Source organism: Sclerotinia sclerotiorum, genomic scaffold, assembly GCF_000146945.2.
Source record: "Sclerotinia sclerotiorum 1980 UF-70 scaffold_5 genomic scaffold, whole genome shotgun sequence".
In the NCBI taxonomy this organism is placed as follows: Eukaryota; Fungi; Ascomycota; class Leotiomycetes; order Helotiales; family Sclerotiniaceae; genus Sclerotinia; species Sclerotinia sclerotiorum.
In genome coordinates this window covers 306,544-328,304 of record NW_001820831.1, presented here as the reverse complement: position 1 = coordinate 328,304, position 21,761 = coordinate 306,544, and the positions used below count along the sequence as shown (strand labels likewise).

At 39.4% G+C, this 21,761-nt stretch overlaps 12 protein-coding genes across 12 annotated transcripts; 4 read left to right on the top strand and 8 right to left on the bottom strand.

Moving 5' to 3' along the window:
- Positions 1-329: 329 nt before the first annotated feature.
- SS1G_04110 (predicted protein) lies at positions 330-1,066 on the bottom strand (the record flags this gene model as incomplete). The annotated part of the gene is made up of 3 exons (XM_001594253.1): positions 330-397; positions 472-507; positions 913-1,066. The coding sequence occupies 3 exons, from the start codon at positions 1,064-1,066 to the stop codon at positions 330-332; spliced, it is 258 nt and encodes an 85-aa protein (XP_001594303.1).
- A 1,271-nt stretch (positions 1,067-2,337) lies between these two features.
- Positions 2,338-3,113, top strand: SS1G_04109 (predicted protein; the record flags this gene model as incomplete). The annotated part of the gene is made up of 3 exons (XM_001594252.1): positions 2,338-2,368; positions 2,477-2,586; positions 2,976-3,113. The coding sequence occupies 3 exons, from the start codon at positions 2,338-2,340 to the stop codon at positions 3,111-3,113; spliced, it is 279 nt and encodes a 92-aa protein (XP_001594302.1).
- A 1,164-nt stretch (positions 3,114-4,277) lies between these two features.
- Positions 4,278-4,966, bottom strand: SS1G_04108 (predicted protein; the record flags this gene model as incomplete). The annotated part of the gene is made up of 3 exons (XM_001594251.1): positions 4,278-4,448; positions 4,661-4,679; positions 4,956-4,966. 3 exons carry the CDS (start codon positions 4,964-4,966, stop codon positions 4,278-4,280), a joined length of 201 nt encoding a protein of 66 aa, XP_001594301.1.
- A 1,374-nt stretch (positions 4,967-6,340) lies between these two features.
- On the top strand, positions 6,341-7,326 carry SS1G_04107 (hypothetical protein; the record flags this gene model as incomplete). Its single annotated transcript, XM_001594250.1, has 2 exons — positions 6,341-6,835; positions 6,883-7,326. 2 exons carry the CDS (start codon positions 6,341-6,343, stop codon positions 7,324-7,326), a joined length of 939 nt encoding a protein of 312 aa, XP_001594300.1.
- Positions 7,327-9,155: 1,829 nt separating this feature from the next.
- SS1G_04106 (predicted protein) lies at positions 9,156-9,491 on the bottom strand (the record flags this gene model as incomplete). The annotated part of the gene is made up of 1 exon (XM_001594249.1): positions 9,156-9,491. The coding sequence occupies one exon, from the start codon at positions 9,489-9,491 to the stop codon at positions 9,156-9,158; it is 336 nt and encodes a 111-aa protein (XP_001594299.1).
- A 1,465-nt stretch (positions 9,492-10,956) lies between these two features.
- SS1G_04105 (hypothetical protein) lies at positions 10,957-12,495 on the bottom strand (the record flags this gene model as incomplete). Its single annotated transcript, XM_001594248.1, has 1 exon — positions 10,957-12,495. The coding sequence occupies one exon, from the start codon at positions 12,493-12,495 to the stop codon at positions 10,957-10,959; it is 1,539 nt and encodes a 512-aa protein (XP_001594298.1).
- Positions 12,496-13,364: 869 nt separating this feature from the next.
- Positions 13,365-14,142, bottom strand: SS1G_04104 (hypothetical protein; the record flags this gene model as incomplete). Its single annotated transcript, XM_001594247.1, has 2 exons — positions 13,365-13,804; positions 13,938-14,142. 2 exons carry the CDS (start codon positions 14,140-14,142, stop codon positions 13,365-13,367), a joined length of 645 nt encoding a protein of 214 aa, XP_001594297.1.
- A 479-nt stretch (positions 14,143-14,621) lies between these two features.
- SS1G_04103 (predicted protein) lies at positions 14,622-14,738 on the top strand (the record flags this gene model as incomplete). The annotated part of the gene is made up of 1 exon (XM_001594246.1): positions 14,622-14,738. The coding sequence occupies one exon, from the start codon at positions 14,622-14,624 to the stop codon at positions 14,736-14,738; it is 117 nt and encodes a 38-aa protein (XP_001594296.1).
- Positions 14,739-15,142: 404 nt separating this feature from the next.
- On the top strand, positions 15,143-16,568 carry SS1G_04102 (hypothetical protein; the record flags this gene model as incomplete). The annotated part of the gene is made up of 4 exons (XM_001594245.1): positions 15,143-15,171; positions 15,766-15,805; positions 16,391-16,506; positions 16,547-16,568. The coding sequence occupies 4 exons, from the start codon at positions 15,143-15,145 to the stop codon at positions 16,566-16,568; spliced, it is 207 nt and encodes a 68-aa protein (XP_001594295.1).
- A 786-nt stretch (positions 16,569-17,354) lies between these two features.
- On the bottom strand, positions 17,355-17,498 carry SS1G_04101 (hypothetical protein; the record flags this gene model as incomplete). Its single annotated transcript, XM_001594244.1, has 1 exon — positions 17,355-17,498. The coding sequence occupies one exon, from the start codon at positions 17,496-17,498 to the stop codon at positions 17,355-17,357; it is 144 nt and encodes a 47-aa protein (XP_001594294.1).
- Positions 17,499-17,840: 342 nt separating this feature from the next.
- On the bottom strand, positions 17,841-19,021 carry SS1G_04100 (hypothetical protein; the record flags this gene model as incomplete). Its single annotated transcript, XM_001594243.1, has 4 exons — positions 17,841-17,881; positions 17,951-18,221; positions 18,281-18,648; positions 18,733-19,021. The coding sequence occupies 4 exons, from the start codon at positions 19,019-19,021 to the stop codon at positions 17,841-17,843; spliced, it is 969 nt and encodes a 322-aa protein (XP_001594293.1).
- An 823-nt stretch (positions 19,022-19,844) lies between these two features.
- On the bottom strand, positions 19,845-20,846 carry SS1G_04099 (hypothetical protein; the record flags this gene model as incomplete). Its single annotated transcript, XM_001594242.1, has 3 exons — positions 19,845-20,017; positions 20,082-20,768; positions 20,816-20,846. The coding sequence occupies 3 exons, from the start codon at positions 20,844-20,846 to the stop codon at positions 19,845-19,847; spliced, it is 891 nt and encodes a 296-aa protein (XP_001594292.1).
- Between the last annotated feature and the right edge of the window lie 915 nt (positions 20,847-21,761).

Genomic DNA, 21,761 nt, shown 5'->3' with positions numbered 1-21,761 from the left:
TGAATTATATCCTTTCATTGATTTTTAGCTGCACATCAGACTTATTGCCTGAAAAACCATCTTCCTTCCACATCTACCTTCCTTCTCCCCGAGATTTTCGCAAACGCACCTGACTGTCTCTTCCCCGCAGGTATCCTTCACCCTCTTCGGTGGACTCAGCGGAGTTGTCCCATTCCTCATCTCTCATCGATCCTCCCTCCTTTCCCTACGACGCACCAGCCAACGCAACCGAATAGTCGTACACCGCATCTCGCACTACAACTCTTTCATATTCCAACCCCAACTCCTCGCAATTCCGGCATATTCTACCGCTCCTCTCACTGCACTCCCTATCTCCCTAGCCCTCTACCAACTACATCTTTGATGCAAGCCACATATGGAACAATCAGCAGTAGCGCTTTTATAATATTAACATATCTAGGAGATTATCGATCTCTCTACTCATAGGTATCGCCAGTAAGATCTATGAACTGTCGGGGTCGGAATTCACCTCGATGGTTTCTCCTGCTATGAACATCCATTAGTCTGCTGTACCTTCGAAACGACAATCTCATATCCCGGATCTGTGTCTGCTCTGTAGCAGGTGTTTGATGCGATTTATGTGTTACGAGGTTTGCCGTCTAGACCACGTGGAAGTGCTCTAGGCTCTCGAGGTGGTTTATAACTAGGCGTCAAGCAGGGACTTAAAGTAATGACAATGATGATATGCAATTCGTAACTAATGGTAGAGTATACTAAATGATTGATCTTGAGCACGAAGCTCTATACAAAAGAAATCCATCTTGATTATATAGTCCTTCGTGCCTATGGTTAACTAGGAATCGTCGTTCCTGGGAACGAGCGTTCCTAGTTGTTCCTAGGAACGTTCGTTCCTCACCGTTCCATCACATGTTTTATGGTCATGTGACATACTAATCGTTTTGGACGTAACATTATGGTGAGCTGGGGTATAATAATCCTGCTTGCTTCTCGGTGTGATTCTCTTGGTAGTTCTAGCAGGCCCACCCCCATGAGTCTCTTCGTTTTGATGTAGGAAGACATATTCACTTACGTCCTGCGAAGCCATTTAGGTTTGGAGAAGGAGCTTCAAGATAAGAAGTTATCCGTACACAGGAGGATCTTGTGGTTTATGAATATAAGAAGGAATGCTAACCATGAGATGAAGCAGAGCCCACTATTATATCTTTAGGTTCACCTTCTACCTCAACTTATATTTTTACTTAATAAATTTTAGAACTTAAAATTTGTTTTTTATTTAAATCTATGTATTAATAATTCATTTTCTTAATATAAAAGATTTATTATAATTATATAAATTCTATATAATGTTAAAGTGAATGGTTCCTGAGTAGCACGTGCACAGGGCACTAGTCCTATTAGGACTAGATTGAGAAGCTCTCTGTAAGAGAGCTTCGCACTTCTGTAGAACTTAGAAGAGAGATTAACCTACTGTGACGGAAAAGTCGTAAACGGAGTCAATTCAATCACTTAGAATCCTCTTAGTTCTTTAGTTTTAGATTCTAAGTGATTGAATTGACTCCGTTTACGACTTTTCCGTCACAGATAACAACCGTCACGTAACACCTACTAGACCAATATTACCTCAGTTCTGCCCTATCAGCTTCCCACTATTCCCTGTGTGAGGTCATTCCTTTTAACATATAAACTAAAAATCGTAATTTCAATATTTCAATTAATAATAAAATCAAGGAAATTTTAAATTTTCAGAAATTTCTTATTATTTAAGTAATATATTTATTAATAATCAATATTTGAATGAATTATATCGAAAAATGAAAAAAGTTATTGATAAGGTGAAAAGTGATAGTTTTTGGTGTAAAAGGGTGGTCCAAAAGTAGGGTACTAGACTTATACACCGAGCTTAATACTAGTCACGGAAAACAAAGTCGGAAGTTATCAAAAGATCAAAGATTTTGGGTGCACTATTCCGGTATCGTCAAGGATTGACTCGATGTATCTCTGTCTGTCCGCCAATAGAAGATTAACTCAAAAGCCTATTAACAAAACCTTCCGGGAGGTGTGAAGAATATTAGGTAAGATGAAGAAATGCTAATTTAGGTAAGGGGGGAGCATCTTGATTACATTGTTATGGTGATAATTATAGGTTAGTACCATATCTCGGTCTCTTCCCAAGAAAATTCGCCATAGTCTTGGCATACATATTCCATCTTTTGATGATATTAGAATATGGGAATTTCAGACGATTCATGTCGTTTAGCCTTACGAGATGTTCAGACTAGGAATTGCGAAACGGTAATTTGGTGGAGGTGGCTGGGATATTTAGCATGGAAAGGCAGATACCGCATGCGAGCAAAAATGGATTTTATGAACAAAATCTTTACCAGGTGTATGGTAAGGAAGTTTTTTGAATCTAGAACTTCATCGATCCGTGCTTAAACTTCTTCAGGCATAAAGAGCGGCAGACCAAAAATCAGGCCTGTCTAACCATTTAGAGTCCATCACATCAGGACACGACAGATGAGTGTACGCAAAGCGTCCTTAAATGTTGCAGAAATTAAACGTTCGTCTGGGCAACAAGGAAGGACTGATGCTGACCTAGAACTAGTATGTATGACCGAAGCTTGTCAGATCAAATCTAACGTAATGCCGCGTAAATCAATTCTTCCAATCACAGTCTTGCAAGTTGGGTAGGTTTCAATTGCCCCTCAGACTTCGTCAAGGATTAAAATAAGATTCATCATTGATATACAGAGTAGTTGGCTGGATAAGATAACACAATGCATCCGAAACAGCAATGCAGCAATGAATAGTTCCTATTGATGAGCATCATTCATGTTACCTTTTGTTGATTTTCCGAAGCGAAAAACACATAGAGTCAGAGTAAGAACTAGCCCGTAGTTTGTTTCATCAACCTTGTCGTGTCAAACATACATATCGATCCTTCGACACATGAAGAAAGACGGATGCGCACGAGATTCATTATACTAGGGTAGAAAATCCGATGGAGCTTGGATATTAGAGATGCCAGTGCAAGTGGTCAGGATCTACAGGCCGTTTGGGGCCTTTTCCGTTCCCACCAAAATTGTACGGATCCTTCAGACCAAGACCTGAAAGTACCGGTTGGTGATTAGGGTGGAAAAGACCAAACTAAAAGCCCTAGATCACAAAAGAACCAGAGTGAAGGTTATTTGTGGAGGAACGATAATATGTGTGATCTTGTGCGACGACAAAAAAGATATTGGAAACATGAAAGCCATCAAAGCCCCAGAAAATGTAGGGGTTAGCATGATCAAAACTTATAGTACCTTCCAAATTAAGTATGTTCCAACGGTTTGACAGTTGAATCCAGAAATATGGTATGGTAAAACATTGAGAATACCCCCTCAATTTCATGCAATCGACTATCAACCTTGTTTTACTAGGGATTGGTTGAGGCGCAGTTCAGCAGAAACTATCAGCAGTTAGGTACATACCCCAATGTCAGACTGCGCAAAGACCGGATGTTCGTTTCTGGTAGTTAAAATAAGAACCGTACGGCACTTTTGAGGATCATTTAAATTTAATTGAGAGACGTACCGTGGAAATTATTGGAAGGATGGCGGAAAAGGATCCCTAGACATCTTAGTGGCTTTCTCCTGGCATTCGCTGGCAAAGTAGGTTTGTTGGGGGTTCATGCGAATTAAATAAAAACATGGTGGCATTGTTTGAATATGTGCAGCTGTGAGTTGAAGTGTATATTTCGATGCAAGAGAGAAAAAGAAGAAGTCTCTCGAAATAAACTTGAGTCGAGTAAGCATACTATGCCCATAGTCATATTGCTGCATTTACCATAAAGGGCACTTGCCCCCAAATTTAGATGACAGTTGAAACACCAGAGCGTCTAATATAAAACACATGAGAAAGTCCACGATTGGGTAATCTATGAAAATTATTATAGATGGTTCAAAAACAAACAACCAAAGATATTACTTACATACTAATTGATCATCTATTGGTTAATCATTCTGTGATTGAGTATTTTCCGATGAAACAAATGTATGTTATGAATAACTTGAAGAAAATCTTTTTCTCCTACATAGAAATAGCCGCTTGCAACAGTGCATGAAGATTATGGAGAACTCTCAACCATTGAAATGTTTCAATCACATTCTTTACTTTATACTTATAGACCTCGGACTTTAGATTTGTACTCGCGCGTGATGACACGATTAGCTGCTCTACCCGGGTAGAATCTTACAAGTTCATGAGAAGCTTATCAGCGTGAGGATATGATGTTGGTCTGTGTAAGATGAACCCTAGGTAGATAACTGGTATAAGCGTTGGGTTTTGACCGATAGGGTGAGACAATAGAAATTCCAGGTAGAGCGGCTGTTGGCAGAGAATTGTAAGATCGGACATGGGAAAGGAAATGTCAAGCAGTCTCTTACATTCTTACCCTCCGGGGTGTTGATGATGTCGAGATTTCCCTGTACCGTTGTGTTGGTAAATTAGCAGGTTGCAATATCCAACGTCATGAAGGTTTCTTTACATGGCCATGACCATGGCTATGTAGCGGAAGGGTAAAGATTTATATTGCGTTGAAGATAAACACTGCCTGATGGATTGAGGTCATAAATGGCCTTTATCCGGTTGAATTGTTTGTTTTGTTCGTTTGTCGAAGCAAAGTAACAATACCTACCTTCCAAACTGTATGCCGCCTATCAGTGTTAGGCGCCCTGTAAATCCTCTTGAACCAGACCTCGGATGAAGATATCGAGATCAGATGAAGTGATATGACCTCGGGAATTTGTGAATATATTTTTCGGTAGATTTTGGTGCATAGAGATCTGGTGGAGGATAGTGACGAGTAAGGCACAGATATGGACAGGGTATGAAAAACAGATGCTTGAATCAGGAAAGTCGAAAGGGGTGTAGGGGGCGGGTAGAGATGGGATGAATGTGTGTGATTTTCTCATCTGTGCAGATGTGCATACTTAGCATGCATATTGTGTAGATCAGTGTCAGTGCTCTTCAAGGGAAGCAGATATGTATCCCCTGGTAAGTAAATTAGACCCGAATTGCTTGGATATTGACTCGTTCCCGAAATGGTCATCAAATAAATGGAGTCGGATTCAGTGGGAAGGAAGAGGAAGAGGAAGAGGAAGAGGAAGACGAAGAGGAAGAGGAAAAGGAAGAAGCTCGAACCAACAGAGACCCAAACAAATATCATCGATTAGATCTTACACGTGACATTTTAGTTTTTTTGACATGCAATTGTGCACATTATATACAATCAATACACTAGTCGAAAAGATAATATTCTATTAAACGCGCGCATCAATTAAATCTTTTCTTTCTTTTTCCTTCTTCCCCTCATTCAGACTTCTCCTCCTTTTCCTCTCTACCTACCATTTTTTATATCTTCAATTCATTACGAAACAGGATCATTGTGATATGTTTCATCAACATCTAATCTACCAAGATCTAGTATCTATGTTTGAATGCATTGAAAAAAGATCTAACACACACCCCTTGTGATCAATCCATTAACCAACCCTTGCACTGATACTTTCTCTCTCTCTTCCCCCTTGTCCAGATCTTTCCCGTTTGAATCTATTTTGGGTACGCGAACGCCTCATCCGCAGCTTACTTGTTGGCGCCCACTTAATTTACGCGCCCATCAGATATGTCTCCAGTATTCAAGATGAGACTACCGCCCAATGTCCTAAAAAGAGACCGGAATTCTGCTGTTGACCAATATAATCATCTCTTGGTCATGGCCCCTCGATCTTTGGAGACTTAATGGTCTGTACGAGTATGTACGCGGCTACTAGAGGACATCTTAGTAGAGAATTTAGAGAATTTCGTGCATTTGCCAATGTTTGAAGACGCAAAAAGTCGGGGTCGGATTTAAAAAAAATATCATATCTAAAATCTAAAATCAGACCCATCTTGTTTCATCATCTAGTCGAGGTCTCATTTTTGGACGTTCAGCGTTAATGAGGCTATAGACACCACTCAAATGGCCCCCAGCGTTATGTCTTCCAACAGATTATCGAGTGGTCAATTCTGTATTATAAAGGTCGGTCGCTGGTACACTGGCTAAGACCTTTCGTCCTCATTCAGCATCACCATCATCTTTTCCCTTCTACCAATTTCCTATTGTCGTCTCGCTTTAGATTTCGATTCTCAACATCTGACACCATTCGTTTTCGTGTCAAGTATCCTCAACGTCTCCTGCCGGCTGGCCTGCAAGTTTCTTTTACATCTAATACTTAATCAACTCATCGATTGTTTCAACCCCTGTTCACTACTGAGTAGTATCAACCCTTCATTAAACCGACTTTTTAGAATGCCAAAGGAATTACGTTCATCTACCATGGATTACTATCGATCACCTCCTCTCGCCTCTAACGCCATCATCTACCCACCAATCAATTCTCGCCCAATGCCTGCTGCACCTTACTATGAGCCACTTCAACATAGTTACCATAATATGTCCAACTATGCAACGGGAGGTCCTGTACAACAACCTCCTTTACCACTTCCGACTCAACATTATGTCCAGAGTACCCCAATGCCACCTTCTATTCGACCTTCATCTGGAGCCTGGACACCCATTGATGATCGAACTTTGATACAAGCACGGAAGCAAGGACTGAACTGGCAACCTATTCAAGCAACTTACTTTCCAACCAAATCCGCCAACGCTTGTCGAAAACGTCATGAACGTTTAATGGAACGCAAGTCTAGTGATGATTGGGATAATGTCAAATCCGAGACCCTTGCGAAGCATTACATGGATATGCGCAAAGAAATTTGGTCTGGTTTGGCTGCCGCTACTGGGGAGAAATGGACTGTTGTAGAGCAAAAGGTATGTACCCTGCGAATTTACCTAAAATTTAAACTAACATGAAAAAGTGTATGTCAACTGGTCTTAAGAACATGCAAACATCTGCAAGAGCTTATGCTCGTCGCGAACGTATGATGGAAGCTGGAGGACAAGCTGGAAATGGAGCGTATTCCGACCATACCGATTATGAAGTTCACGAAGATAGTGGCATTAGCATTAATCTCGACGGCGATTATGATCGTGATAATGGATCTGAAGCCTCGACTAACGACCCACTTAATCATAATCAACAACACTACTCATATGCACCACAAGTTCTTTCAGATGGCCGACCAGATGGATATCCCCAGACCGACCGTAACGATGGATACCCACAATCAGATCGCAATGACGGTTACCCACAAACCGACCGAAGTCCATATCATCAAGATAACAGGACTTCATTTCATTCTCGTTTACCTTCAATGGATATGGGCATTGACGCAATCATTAATCAACCATCCGGCCTCTAATCGCTCATCTATATCCTAGAGATTTGTTTTTTTGATCGTTTTTATAATCTGCCAGAAAAATGAGGGCGCTGTTATCAAAGGTACTGGGACATGCAATTTTCATAACCAATTTTTGGGAAATGATACCAGGCGTAATGGTTTATTTTGCTACGGGAAAGAAGCAGGTTATGAAGTTTTGGCGTTGAAGAAGGTGGGCTGGGGGATTTCTAACTACACTGTTACGAGTGTTTCTTACAATCATTTCAAAGTTCGAGGTGGATTTCTTTTGTTGGTTGTTGCTTGGTGTTGCGGGATGAATATGATTTTTACGTATCTAGGTATTTATACCTATCGCATTTATCATGTTAACATCCTTGGGATTGGAGTATTGGGTACCTAGGAAGGATTGGATAGTGGATAGGATTTGCATAGGAGAGATCCGAATTAACGGGTCTGTTTGTGGGAATCGAATTGAATGGAATCGAATCCTGTGTTTTTAGATACAGATTAATGATAAGTATGGGAAGTGGGAAGTAATAAAGGCTTCTAGAAATTTTAAATATAAATACTATTTATCTATTTATCTATCTCTTTATATTCTGCGTGTTTGCTCCTCCGATTTTGATTATTCTTCCTTGGACACTGTGTCTATCCAACCTCACAATTCCAATTTATTATCTATAGAATTTCAAATTTCTGAGATGTGCTGATGCGCATTTTATATCATAGTTAGTTGATAAATACAGTGAGTATCTACCTACCTACTAGGTAAGCTTAGCCATACCTCTCATTCACCATTCCACTTTGAGTGTACACTCAACTCTACACCAATCTGAATCCCAATCTTAATCCCTTGATTCACAATCCATGATCATACTATTGCTATTACAACCTGTATCTTTATTCATTATTCTATTATAAAAGAGGTAGGTCGAGATACGTGTATTCCGATAGTACATTGTGAAAAAGAAATGTAGAAAGGAATTGATTAGACTATATTATAATATATCATTTGGAAAATAAAATAGGTTTTATAATAGATTTGGGATAAAAGCAATATATATTCAAAAGTATGTGTGTAAAAGGTTGACTGTTTTGGGAAAGAGAATAATAAAGTCTCTCTTTTATAATTAACTAACTGAGAAACCTTTATATATGTGGCCTACAATTCCAACTTTCTTATGCCATATACTCTAATTACAATCCTCAGAAATAAATAAGGTTTTAAAATCTAGAGTCTAAAATCTTAAGTCTAGAATCTAGAATCTTGAGTAATTTTATATTGGATTCTATTTTATTCTATTCTAATGAGAATATTGAGATTCTTTTAAATTGAATAAACAAATAAATAAATCGATGATATATTTTTATATTTTTATATCTTTATTAATATTGAAATAAATGCATTTTTAAACCTTTTATATCTTTTTTTATAATTAATAATAAATTTATTTTTACAAATATAAGTCTATTGAAAGTGTTATATTTATTTAAAGATTTTGTATTTTATTTTCTTAATATCATTAATAAAAAAATTAATCTTAATCAGATAGATAAAGTATAAAACTAATCAATTATTTTTAAAGTTATAAAAGGAAAAGTTTAATGTATATTTATAAGAGAATAACTTTTTTTCAAATTCCTCTAAAAGTAAAAGTCCAACGCAAATTCATAAGAGATGAGAATATATAAAGGAATGAATGACCTAAATTACTCCACACACCAGTGTTTAAGCGGCACATTAACCGTCCACATCTCTTCCCAGTAAAAGTCCAACGCGAAATGAACAAACAACAACCACGAACGAATACTTCCACTACCAGCCAATCCTCTACTCTTCCACTCCTCCATCAAAACTTCATAATCGTCCGTACAGCCAACTCCCTAAACTCCTCAGCCGAAGCATCCCTCTGATCCTTCTCCCTCCTCTCCACCTCCCTCCTCTCCGCCTCCACCCTCTCCCTCTCCCTCCTCTGCACCTCCACCCTCTCCTTCTCCTCAGCAATAACAATACAATTCCCACATCTACCCTGAATCATATATGTTATCCCATACACGAAATATTTATCATGGACATTGCCTAGTTCTACATATTTGCATTTTTCGAGTTTGACGCCTAACTCGACGTATTGGCCGTTGTTGGTGCCGCAGTAGCAGGGGCCTCGTATGTGTACGTTGGTGCACATTTTGTTGATGGAGGAGGGGGGGGGGGGTGTTGGGGGGGAGTGTGGGTTGGATGGGATGTTGATGGGGAATGGTGATGAATGGGAGAGATTTGTAGGGAGAAATGAGTTTGGGTTCTATGAGGTAGGTTAGCTGGCGTCGGGTAGCTGATTCGGAATGAATGAAACTTACAGGATGTGTAATATGATGGATGCAGTAGGCTAATAGATAGATAGATAGATAGATAGATAGATAGATAGATAGTTTAGTTCGCGTGCTATCTTTACAATCTTTATCCAAATGGCGATGAAAATGATGAAAGAAGAGTACCTCGTAGGTACGAAGTATCCAAATCCTCAACAACAACAAATATCTAACCTCGAAAGTATGAATCGTTATCTTCAAATGTGTAAACGCAAGTTTAAAAGTCTTCGATTGTAACTCTCCGATACTAAAACTATTCCATAAACTTCAAGTCCAGATCTGTGCAGAGGGGGGAATCCAGCGCCTTTATATACAACAATGAGTGTAAGGTCACACAATCAATGCGGATTCATTACTTTTTCGATTGGAGTCATATTTACTTCTTCCTCAGACTCATTGTGATGATTTTGTGCATAGAGCGTCCTAGACTCATACAGTCATCACATTTGAAAATTCTTCTTCTGTTTTGGACTCATTTTAATGGTTCCGTACAGAGAGCATCCTAGACTCATATAGCACAATCCATTGCGCATTCTTCTCAAGGAGTCATTTTTTCCCTCTCAAGACTCATTTTTCACACTAGAAAAGTACCCAAATCACCAAAACACCATACTCCATCCTCCATCCTCCATCCTCCATCCATCCCATCATTTCCCAAAAAGCACAAAAAGAACAGAGGGTATGTAAGTGAAAACCTCCGCACTCGTGCTTCAGGACATATGTCACAAACCTTTTATTGTTTTTTATACAATAGTAAATAAAATGGAAAAGTACCTAGGTATCATAGATAAATACAACTCCTCTACTCAAGCTAAGGCATATGATGTGATACGAACAATAATAAAATATCTTACTATTCTATCCTATTATTCAGCATAATATTTATCAATGGTTTAGATTATTAGGAATACGTGGAATTTCTTCAACAATCATCGTGTTGTGTGGATTTGACAATATGAATATGAGTCCTCTTTTTCTCTGATCGGTCGATCAACTTTGATGAATAATGATAATAATAATGAGATGGGGGTGATGGCTAATATAAGGGGCAGGAGATATTAGGAATGAGAATGAGAGTCATGAAAAAATACGCATCGGTATATTAGTCGAAATGAAGACATGGAATCATAGAGATATAGAATACAATGGAGTAGTATATCTAAACATTGAACGCCCGCTGGTACGTTCATATCTACACCACATTGTATTGTACAAGACATGCAGCATAAAAAGTAGAGAGGAGTAAAAAATCTCTCAAGTACGCATAAAATTCTTCCATGCGATTTATTTATTCGCACTCGCTGCGACAACTACCGGAACAGGTGCTTTCTGCCCAGGTAATTCCTCTTGTTCATCTTCATCCACATATTCCCACTCCTCATCATCCTCCGTCCTTTGTCCAAAAATCACCGATAAAATTCTACTCCACAATCCTTTCTTTTCCACCATTGCTAGAACAAGTACAACTGGTAAATGCCAAACACTGGCCCAGAAAAGCTTCTTCGCACTTCCTTTTTGACCTTCATATTTCCAGAATCTATAGGCTTCTCGCACTAGCCATATATTTACTGGCATACTAGCTGCTGCAAAGGTCCATTCAGTTACATTTGCGTAACAGAGTCCAATGCATAGGGGTATACAAAGGATGCTATATCTAAGAGCTACACGGCCATTCATGGCTGGATTTACCCAGCATAACATTCTATATCCGGCCTCTTTGTATTCGTGACGAATAGACCAGGATAGAGACATGAAATGTGCGAGTTGCCATGAGAACAACAATCCTGCAAGTAACCAACCTCCAGCATTATCTGGTCCAAGAAGTAAATCCTGCCATTCAGGTGTTGATGAAGAAGAAAGATGCGAAGAAGTTTGCCCAGCCGCAGCGGTCCATCCCATAAGGGGTGGAATACCTCCAACTACTGCACCAATCCAGGTATTAAACACTGTGATTCTCTTAAATGGCGTATAAACACCAGCATATAGCCCAATATTGAGAGCGCCTAAAAATGCAGTAGTGGGATTAACCCCATAATACAAACCTCCCACTCCAATAACTCCACTCGCAATTGCGAAAAGTAGAGCACCTCCTGGCGATATAAGCTTCCGTACGAGCGGTCTGTTTCGTGTTCGTGACATTTGGGCATCGAACTTCGGCTCATAAAGCATATTGAGGGTATTTGCGGAAGCGGCGCATAAGGCAGTACCTGTGGTGAGGAAGAGGAGGGTAAGTGGACTCAGACTTGGTGTTTCTAGGAGTGTAGAAGAGAGAAGTGATGGAACGGGATACAGAGTATAGGCTGAGCATGCAGTGAGGACGACGAGCATCGAGAGGCGGGGTTTTGTGAGTGATAAGAGGATTGATAATAGTCGTTTTATGGAGGATCGTGGGAGTGCACTTGCGCGATCAGCATGGATCGTGGAGGAATTCTCGGGGAGAAATTCTTTGTCGCTTTCTTGTTCAAGAGATTGTTTATGCCGCCTTCGTCGATGAGGTGGTAAATCTTCTAATTGTGTAGTGGTCGGTGTCGCAGATTCCTTTCCAACCATTTTCTTCGCCCCGTTCACATCTTTCACGCTGGCTCCATCAGCGATGGTACTCATACCACCCTTTCCCGCATTCCCGAAAATATCTCTATTTGCAAAGAAATATCCTGTCCCAAGCCTCTGGACTGCGGTTGCTTTCCTTCCATTTGTTTTCGAGAAATTCCTCCCCGCTCTTCGAATTCCCCTCAATTCCGTTCGCAGGGAACATGATAGGCATACATTTCCCAATGCATTTTGTCGTAGTGCGCCGGTAAATATAGGAGACCGGACAATCATTGCGAGTATGATTGTCGAGCTTTAGAAGCTCTCAATAAGAGTTGTAGTGATTTAAGGAAGGAAAGTTACATGATTTCTCGGAAGTTACCGAACATTCCTCAACATGGAAGTGATTGGCCAATTAGATGGTGCTTATTCTGAGTATTTGTAAATGAAAAATGGAGGGCATTTTAATATATGTGATTTAAATGTTAAAATACTTTTAATAAGCAAAAAAGTTTCTATGTAGTTGTTTATTTGAAACTACCTACCTATATTGTAAAGTTCTAATTCCATTTAATGCTTTTAAGATCACCCACCGCCCGGCAGAATAGCTTCAAAAACTTATGCCCCGCAATGTGACATTTGACTCGACATGGATTATGAAGTGGTTTCATCGATTGCAATTCCACCTGCCTACTTATCTCTTTAGTACATACTAATACTTTGGGTTTATATGGAGATATTACAAAGGCCACCAAGATGTTGACTCCCTATCAGATGCAGACCTTACCAATTTGTCGGTAGCCACTGTTCCTTGGAGAGTCTCAAGCACATACCTTTGGGTGATTCTACCAAAAGTTCTGGGTTATTCCTGAAGGCTTTTGCTTCTTATACCTAATATAAGTAGAGACTCTCGTGGCATATAATACAATAATCTACTCGCAGGAATCAATGCACCTGCCACCCATCCTTCTTCATCATTCCCTTCATAATTCATAATATTTGTACATGTTCCGCGCGAGCCAATGGTTTTATTTGTTCAAAGGCCACATAACAGGCTTGCCGGAGACTACCGCCGATGCCTATAATGTGCTAGAATCAAACAGCTATTGCAGGCTTCTTTTCGAGCGGGATGTGACGCCCCTATCCCCCCTCATGCTCTCGCATTATAATCCTGCCACACTCACTACTCTCCCTCCTAAACTCTTTACTATTCCACTCCTTAGTTCCAATCTCCTCTCAATTTCCGCATCAGGCATGCCCTCAGATCTATATACTAGCACCGTTCGAATAGTCGCAACATCTAAATACTTCCTTCCCTGAAATCCCTTCTTACCAATCCTCTCAAAGTCCTTTTCTGCTTCTTCTGCTATTCTATATCTTGCCGTCAGTAGCGAAATTGCAGGATTGCTTGTGGTTGGATAAATCGATTGTGAGGGTGTGGAAGCAGAAGGGACGAAGTTGCTGCTGGATGTGGTAGGGTCTTGTCCTGAGACTTTGTTGAATGTGGAAGAATTGGAAAGAGTAGGCGAAGGTGTAACAGGGCCGAGTTCACGGAGACGAGCATCTAAACCAATATCTGGATCAGAGGCATCGAAGTTTATTGCTAGATGAAGCATTACATTAGTATAATTGTATAAAGTGGGATGCGAACGAATTCCTAATCTAAGACGGCCCAGAGGAGGATGAAAGTGGAAGTGGAAGTGAAAAGCTAGAGATTCATTGATGGAATGACGAACAATGATTCCTTGTCGAAGAGGAGCTTGTATCAGGATGAACAGATGGTCCTAACTTTGCTGCAGGATTTGGTCGATTTGGTTCTACATTTGTACGGGAAGATGAAGGAGGCGGACTTCGAGTTGGGTATTTGCGCGCAGTGTTTGAAGCAGACAAAGATGCTGCTTTTGAAGCTTTAGCTAAGTTTTTGGATTGTGAAGCTCCCATATTGTAAGTTTTTCAAATCTTTGACTTTCCTCGTTGTGGTGATTTGGTGAAAATTAATTGTTGATGGAGCTTGAGAAAGCTCAATTGGATTATGCACTGATGAGCTCATGAAGCTAACTAGTATAGCCTAAAGCTCAGGCCTGAATCGCAAGGCTAGACTTTTCCGATCGGCAGTAAGATCAACGTCCGTCAGTGCGGCCCAAAGGATTTATATCTTCAAATACTTCCCGGAAATTTCTTCTCTCTTTTGCATCATAATAATACATAGTATCATTTTACAATCTCGGAAATAATGTTTTTCCTGTGTTTTATCTCTGTTTTCTGTATAATTTTCTCCATTCTATCGTAGCGTCCCTTGAACTTCAATACCCATTATTTGCGTCCCGAAAGCGTACTGAGTCTCATAATTCAGAATGAACACTGAACTGCTCCTTATCTCCAGTTCATTATTTTGCTTCAGTGTACGGACTCCTGCAACAATGGCCCAATGCGTTCTTCCCAAGTGGGCAAGTGTTGTTCCGCGCGACATACCACCTCTTACGAAAGTATATCACAGAAGGAGAGATGCAGAACCTCTATTTGAAAGTCCAGAATGAGATTCTTCCCGAAATTTGGGCATTTTCAATCTTTTTTGTCTGAATAATGATGTTCTCGATTATAATTGTGCTTTGCGTTTATGATTGAAAAGCCACCTACATAACAGAATACGTATCAGGCGCCGGCGAGCTCGAGTTAAGCTTGTCAGTGCAGTTTATTAGGGTAAAGACTTTGAGCATGGTAGACCAGGTATGAGTACTTATGAAGTGTATGAATGCCATTGGTCTTTCGAATGGACTCTAAGCTTCACAGTACAAGCCCTTTAAAACCGAGCGAGCGGCCTTTCATCATGCATAAGGCGGTTTAAAATCCACGTTTTGGTAGTTTGCTTTCATTATGGGTCTAACTTGGACATTTCGTTGCTGCCAACACATCTACGATAATATATCTGGACCAGATCTCAATGGAGATTTCGGACCAGGCTTTGTTCGAGTATGATCGAGCAAGACAGTTATCCGCTCGAGTACACAGGAACGGTCTTGCTGGAAGCGGCATGGAATTGAAAAATACTATTCTCACAAGTTCGAGAGTTTGTCAAAGGCACCAGGTGCAATAGAGAGGAAAGCGTTGAATTTGACGAATGCAGGGCTATGACAAAAAACATTGGAGGACAAATATGCGAGAACCATCGTTTCCAATACTTTGGCGGAAAGGAGATCACACAGTTTAGAAAATGTGACCACAGATGAACTAGCAAATGATGAGAGGGGATTCATTCAGAGATACTAGGTAGTTCACAATAATCTTCTCGATCAATCCATGAACTGTACTGCCCTTTGTTATTGGACAAAAATAGCCAGAGAAGTTGTCCAGACCTCTGCTTCTCTAGTAGTCCAACTTCTCCAAACTCTAAAACACCATCCCCAATTCCCCCTCCCCTCCCCCAAAATATAAACCCACTCACTCCCACCACTGGGATGCGATGACATGACTAAAATCTAAAGAAAAAGTTCACCCAAATCTTTGTTTGGATTTATAAATCACTAATATGAATACAAGTTTTCGCATCCTAACACCCTTTTTCAGTTCATTTCAAGATGAAGGATGGAAGAAAATTAGTATCGTTGTTACTTATATCATGTGCATCCCATCTTATATTCCTGGGCTTCTAGGTAAATCTCTAGGATTTAGAACTTATATTGTGTGTATGTGTATATACGATATTTGAAATATCCAATAACGTGGTTTAACACCGAGTGCACCATATCACCGAGTGCACCACTTTTACCTCAATTTGCACTTTCTAACTCATATCATTCAACAATCATTAAATAAATCAATTAAAACTATTAAGAATCTAATAATCTAGGGTTTATTAAATTATTAGAATAGGTTCTTGAATTATGACTAATCTTCCTACACTTGCTACAATACCTATTAGAAGATGCTTCCCTATTAGAATTCCCTTCATTTTGACGCTCATCGTATTGAATCTGATTATCAATCTCTTGTTGAAATAATATATCTGCAACTTCTTGTTCAGTAAGTATTCTTCCTTAATGTAATTGAGTCTTTTTCGCATATCGATATTTGTTTAATACTTCATTTGCCTTCTAAAATATATAGTTTTCTATATTTAAAAGTATATTTTCATATGTTAATCTCTTTATATCTTTAGCTAAAACTAATATAGTTTCGAATATAAATATAGGAGAGCTTAATTGATGACGAGCTATTCGAGATTTCATTAAAATTGATTGAGAAAGAGCTTCAATTGGATTGTAAGGAATTTAAGAGATCTAAAGGTTTAAATCGAAAAGAAGGGAAGTAGGTATATGAATTCGAATATCTAATTTTGAGAGTATAGCTTGAGGGTCAAATGGTACTAGATCTGTTCCTCGAAAGCCAGTTTTTATATTTTGAAAAGTGATTTATTATTGATATACAACTTTGAAAATTATAAAGAATTCAATCTTAATAATATAATTGATATATATCTTAATAAACTCCTCAATTTGAGAATTATATAAATGTTTAAATACACCAAAACATTCAATATCAAGTGATTAAGTTAAATGACTTGAATATAATAGTAACTTTATATATATAATATCATTTGTTTTATAATATAATTGAAAAGTTATTGATTTATAACTTTTGTATTTATCTAGTATTAATATTCGATATTTGCCCTTTCTTCGATGAATAATATGTTTATCGAAATGCTTTAATTATTCTAATTCTGTCTCATTATTCATTTATTCATTGGAAGTAGATTTAATAGCCCAATCCGCAGGAAAATCGGTTTCAGCATACCAATTGGAAAGATAAACTTGTTCTTGAACTATCAGAAATAGAGGTATAATTTCACCCTCTCCATTGTTACATATAATTGCTGGAGCTCACTCTCGATTGCCTGATTGTATTGCCTTGCTTCTACCATTTCGTACAGCATTAATTACAATTATTCTAGAGCATATTATACCCATCATAAAGCCAGTTTTGTCGAAGTTATAGAAATCGCAATCTTAAATACCATATTTCATTTGTATATTCGATACCAATCGAAATCACTCTTCAATAAGCTTAGGATCTTTGTAGAGAGCTCTTTGAAAATCATAAATATAATTAAAATATATCTTTAATTTCGTATAACACTTTACAAATCGATAAGCCTAAAGTTTTCTAATCTTCTTCGCCCTCTGTAATTCAAGAATATAATTCGCCATATCTTCTACATTACTTAATTTAGATGCAAACCCTCTCTCATCTATATCAATTATATACTGAATAAACACCTCCTCTTCTAAATCGGTCATTTTATGATTATTTGCTCGAATTTCTATATAAGGGGCTAAATCATTCATTTTGCAGAGAAGCATTGTATATATTATATTATATAGTTTAACAGCCTTTCGGATACTTAGTTTTTTATCTTTTTGAATAGCTTCGATAGCTAAGAGTATTTGAGCTTCTTTTCTATTTGATTACATAATAAATGATTGATAAATCGCGTGTTGAAGTTGGAAAGTGCAAATTGAGGTAAAAGTGGTGCACTCGGTGTTAAACCACGTTATAAAAGCAATCGTTATACAAAACTCCAGCTCCTCATCCTCATTCATAACTGTCTTGCCAAATCCAAGAAAAAAAGAACCGAACCTCTACCAACTAGAATGACCCCCATCTATTCTCAAATCACCACCTGTGAAACACAACAAATCAGTCGTAAACTTCTCATCACTAGAGTCAAAAAAATCGTAACACAACTTACCAGTCATAAAACTACTAGCATCGCTAACCAAAAACACCGCCGCGCCTCTATATTCCTCAGGTTTACTCAATCTCCCCAACATATTCTGTTTAGGCCATTCCGTTCTCCTCTCCGGGAATTTAACAAAAAGATCCTCAACCATAGCCGTCACGATATAACCCGGAGAAATAGTATTGACGCGAATATTATATTCACCCCATTCACTAGCTAGATTGCGGCCGAGTTGGAGAACCGCCGCTTTGGATGCGTTATACGCGGGACATATGAGACCCTGTTGATTACGAGGTTAATAAATGTTATAAAGAAAGGAGGGGAAAAAAGAGGACATACTCGATTAGCGACTGTACCACTCATACTGGCTATAAGTACTATACTACCCCCATTACCGAATTTTACCATTTGTTTTGCAACGGCTTGGGCTGTCATGAATACTCCGGTTACGTTTACACTCATCATGAGATCCACATCTTCGGCTTTATAGTCTAAAGCTGGGGTTTCTTGTTGGATTCCTGCTGCTGCTATTAAACCATCCAGACGTCCTTCCTTCTGTGCTATCTCCTCAACTATAGAATTTAAAGACTCGACATCTCGGACGTCGATGCGGCGATAGGAAAGTGATGTACCTAGTTCTTTTTGTGCGCGCTCTGCGATGCGTTCGAATTCGGGAGAGGGATTTTCGAGACGATCGAGTGCGTAAACTGGTATTATGTTAGCTGATGCCAACCCGTTTCGATGTCCTTTCAATGTCTTTTTGAGCTATATCAATAATTAAAATTGCATACCTTTAGCACCAGCTTCCAATAATGCTTCTGCCTGCACCAATCCTAATCCTCTCCCAGCTCCTGAAACACATACTACTTTATCGAGCAGACTGAATTCAGGTAGACGTTTTATCGTACCTAGATATGCTTGATCGCTTTGGGATTTCGCAGCTTCGCGGTTCGGTGGGGATGGTTTTTGAGATGGTGGAGCTGATAGACGTGGAAGGACGGAGAAGCTGCGTGTTAGAGGACGTAGATTGGTATGAAGATATCGAGTTGAGACGCGGAAGACATTTCGAAGAGTAGACATGGCTTCAGCAGTGTGGATTCGGTTCAGAGATGTAAAGAGAATAGGAGGCACTTGGGTAATTATAGGATTGGTCTGTAGAGGGTTGGGAAAAGTAGAAGCTCAATTACATGCAATATTAAAGACTAGATGGGAGAACAGTAAGCAAAAGTAAATTGCATAATCAAACCTGCCAACTTTAGGTCCTCTTAAGTACTTGCAGGAGCTAGCAGCTGTACCTCGAGAAGCGTCAACCGTTTCGGACCATAGTGCCCGAGTAAGCTCGGAAGTATGGCACTTGGCATCATTACCACTGGGTAAGAAATAACGAAACTACCTAACTCTGTTGCAGAGATATGGCACAGCTTCGTGGGTGGTGCTTTGTGTGTCGTGTCGAAAGCTTCCATTCAAAAGCGGGGTAAATGATAACAAGCTCAACAAAATTGATGCTGACCTCAATACTCGAGTAAATCATTCAGAATAGCATAAGATGTTCATGGTCCACCCTCATTCATTTAGGTTTCACTGGAGCTTAGCTCGGGGTAATGTGCCTCCCCCACGGCCCATCTTTTAGTCTTTCTCCGCATTCCCAGCCGGATTACCGGATAAGGTAAGCTAAGAACGAATCAAGTGAAATCTTACGAGGGGATTGCATAATCAGCGTGACGTCGGAATACCTTCCAATGTCGATTTGTTCATAGAAGTTTTCTATATTCGGAAATGTCATAGTCTAGCAATGTTCTAAGGAGCTAGTTCTAAATTCCAAAGTATTAGACCATCGACCAATGCTTATACCCCTCATTTGAGTAATTGCTCCAAGAGTCTTTCACTATAAAAAGAAATTTCTCTAAAATAGCATTCTCTCCTTCAACTTGTCATTTTCCACGATTTCTTGTTCTTTGCTCAGGAACTCTGGAATATCCCAGGTACAATTTATATACCTGCCAGCTAACCATTCCCTCCTCTCTTGCGATAAAAAGCACATGGAATCACCCGCAACTTCCGGAGCATCTCGCAGGACTATTTAAATATTAGCAGATGACCTTAACTTCGTTAATTCATGGCACAGGAAACACAATTATACCTTTATGAAGATATGCTGGTAATTTCTTTGCCATCTCTGTATCAACAGCACCCGGATGTACACAATACGCCAATATTCCTTGTTCTGCATACTCAGTCATCGTAAATTCGGTGAATCTCAATAATGCAAATTTTGAGGTTTGATATCCACTAGCTCCGGGTCGCAATGAATTGGCTCCAGTACTAGCTACATTGACAATTGTCTTTAGTCCGCCCTTAAATATTAAGGGGAGGAATTCACGAGTCATCCAGTAAACTCCACGTATATTAACTTCGAATGTCTGCCACCAATCATCAGGATCAGAATCAATTATCGATTGACTGGCCGCTAGGTATCCAGCATTATTGATCAAAATGTCTAATCGTCCAAAGGTTTTCTCAACCTCTTGAACTGCATCTTTGACACTCTGATGATTAAGCAAGTCAAGCTTAATGGGCAAAACTTTGGGAGAGGTCTTTCCTGCTGCCTTTGCTGCCTCCTGGATTTCTGTCTCGAGTGAAGAGAGATCTGATCGTGCACCAATTGCAATTCCTTCAGCACCAGCTTTTGCGAATGATATAGCTGTGGCTCTGCCGACACCTTTCGAAGTACCTGTTATAAAAACTATATGTTTGCTGTGGTCGGATTTTGTCGCGGAGTCAATGGCGGGGTATGAAGTGCTATGCAGGGTAGGTGTAAAATTTTGGCCTATCGTTTGTTAGAAGAGGATGAAAATGCTGAACCATAGGATTTACCATTTGGCAGAGGAACAGGAGGGTACAACATCTTGACCTGCTCTTTTTTGAAATCTGCAAATATAAATCACAATGAGGGTAGAGATGTGAGAGGGAATGGAGAAATCGAGAGTGGTACTTAGTCAGAGATAAATCGGAGAATTATATAGTGTAGACCCAGCACTATGCAGAATGACCAATGTTGCGTCCGCATCCCTCCGATATGGCACGGTCTGTTGTACTCACCTTTTGATTAATTAGTCGCTGCTGCTTATCCGTTGGTAGAGGAAGTTCTAACTAGATATTCCAAATGGGTTTGAAGACAATAAAGATTACGTAAGCATAGTCCCCACACTTTGGTATCATCACAGCAGCATAAGAAATACAGGGTTACTTTTAGATATGCGAAATCTGTTCGATACTTCCGCCTCTAATTCTCTCTTCTAGCTACCCTTTCCATTCGCCCATCCACCAAATCCGTTCCACCAAAGATGTTGGTTGATTAGGTCACACAGTATTTATGCTTGCGCTAACCTTCCGATACTATATTACCAAATTATATACCATGATAGTACTACTCATGAGCATGCTTATAGCTAATCAGGCGCCTGGAAGTTTTTGCTGGAATTGTTTTGCCCTATTAGAGGCTTTGCTCTGAAGGTCAACTTTAGAAAATCACTATCTACAGGTGAAATGTGAGTTGGGAATATCATATCCTCGAATCAATGCTTGGATTATAGCCAAGAAATTCTCAATGGTCTTATGATGTTTCTTCCTTCTCTCGCTCTTGTTCTGAATTTCAAGCTGTGCTATAGTTGCCGTCGCCAGAGGATGACCCAATGAAGTCCTACGTCGAGAGGAAAGAGTAATTGGCCTCCAATACTTTTCCAAAAAGGATGGCATTCGGAATTATACTGCTGACGATAGTTCTCAGTGGACGTTGATATCTCATCAGTGGTAAAGAAAG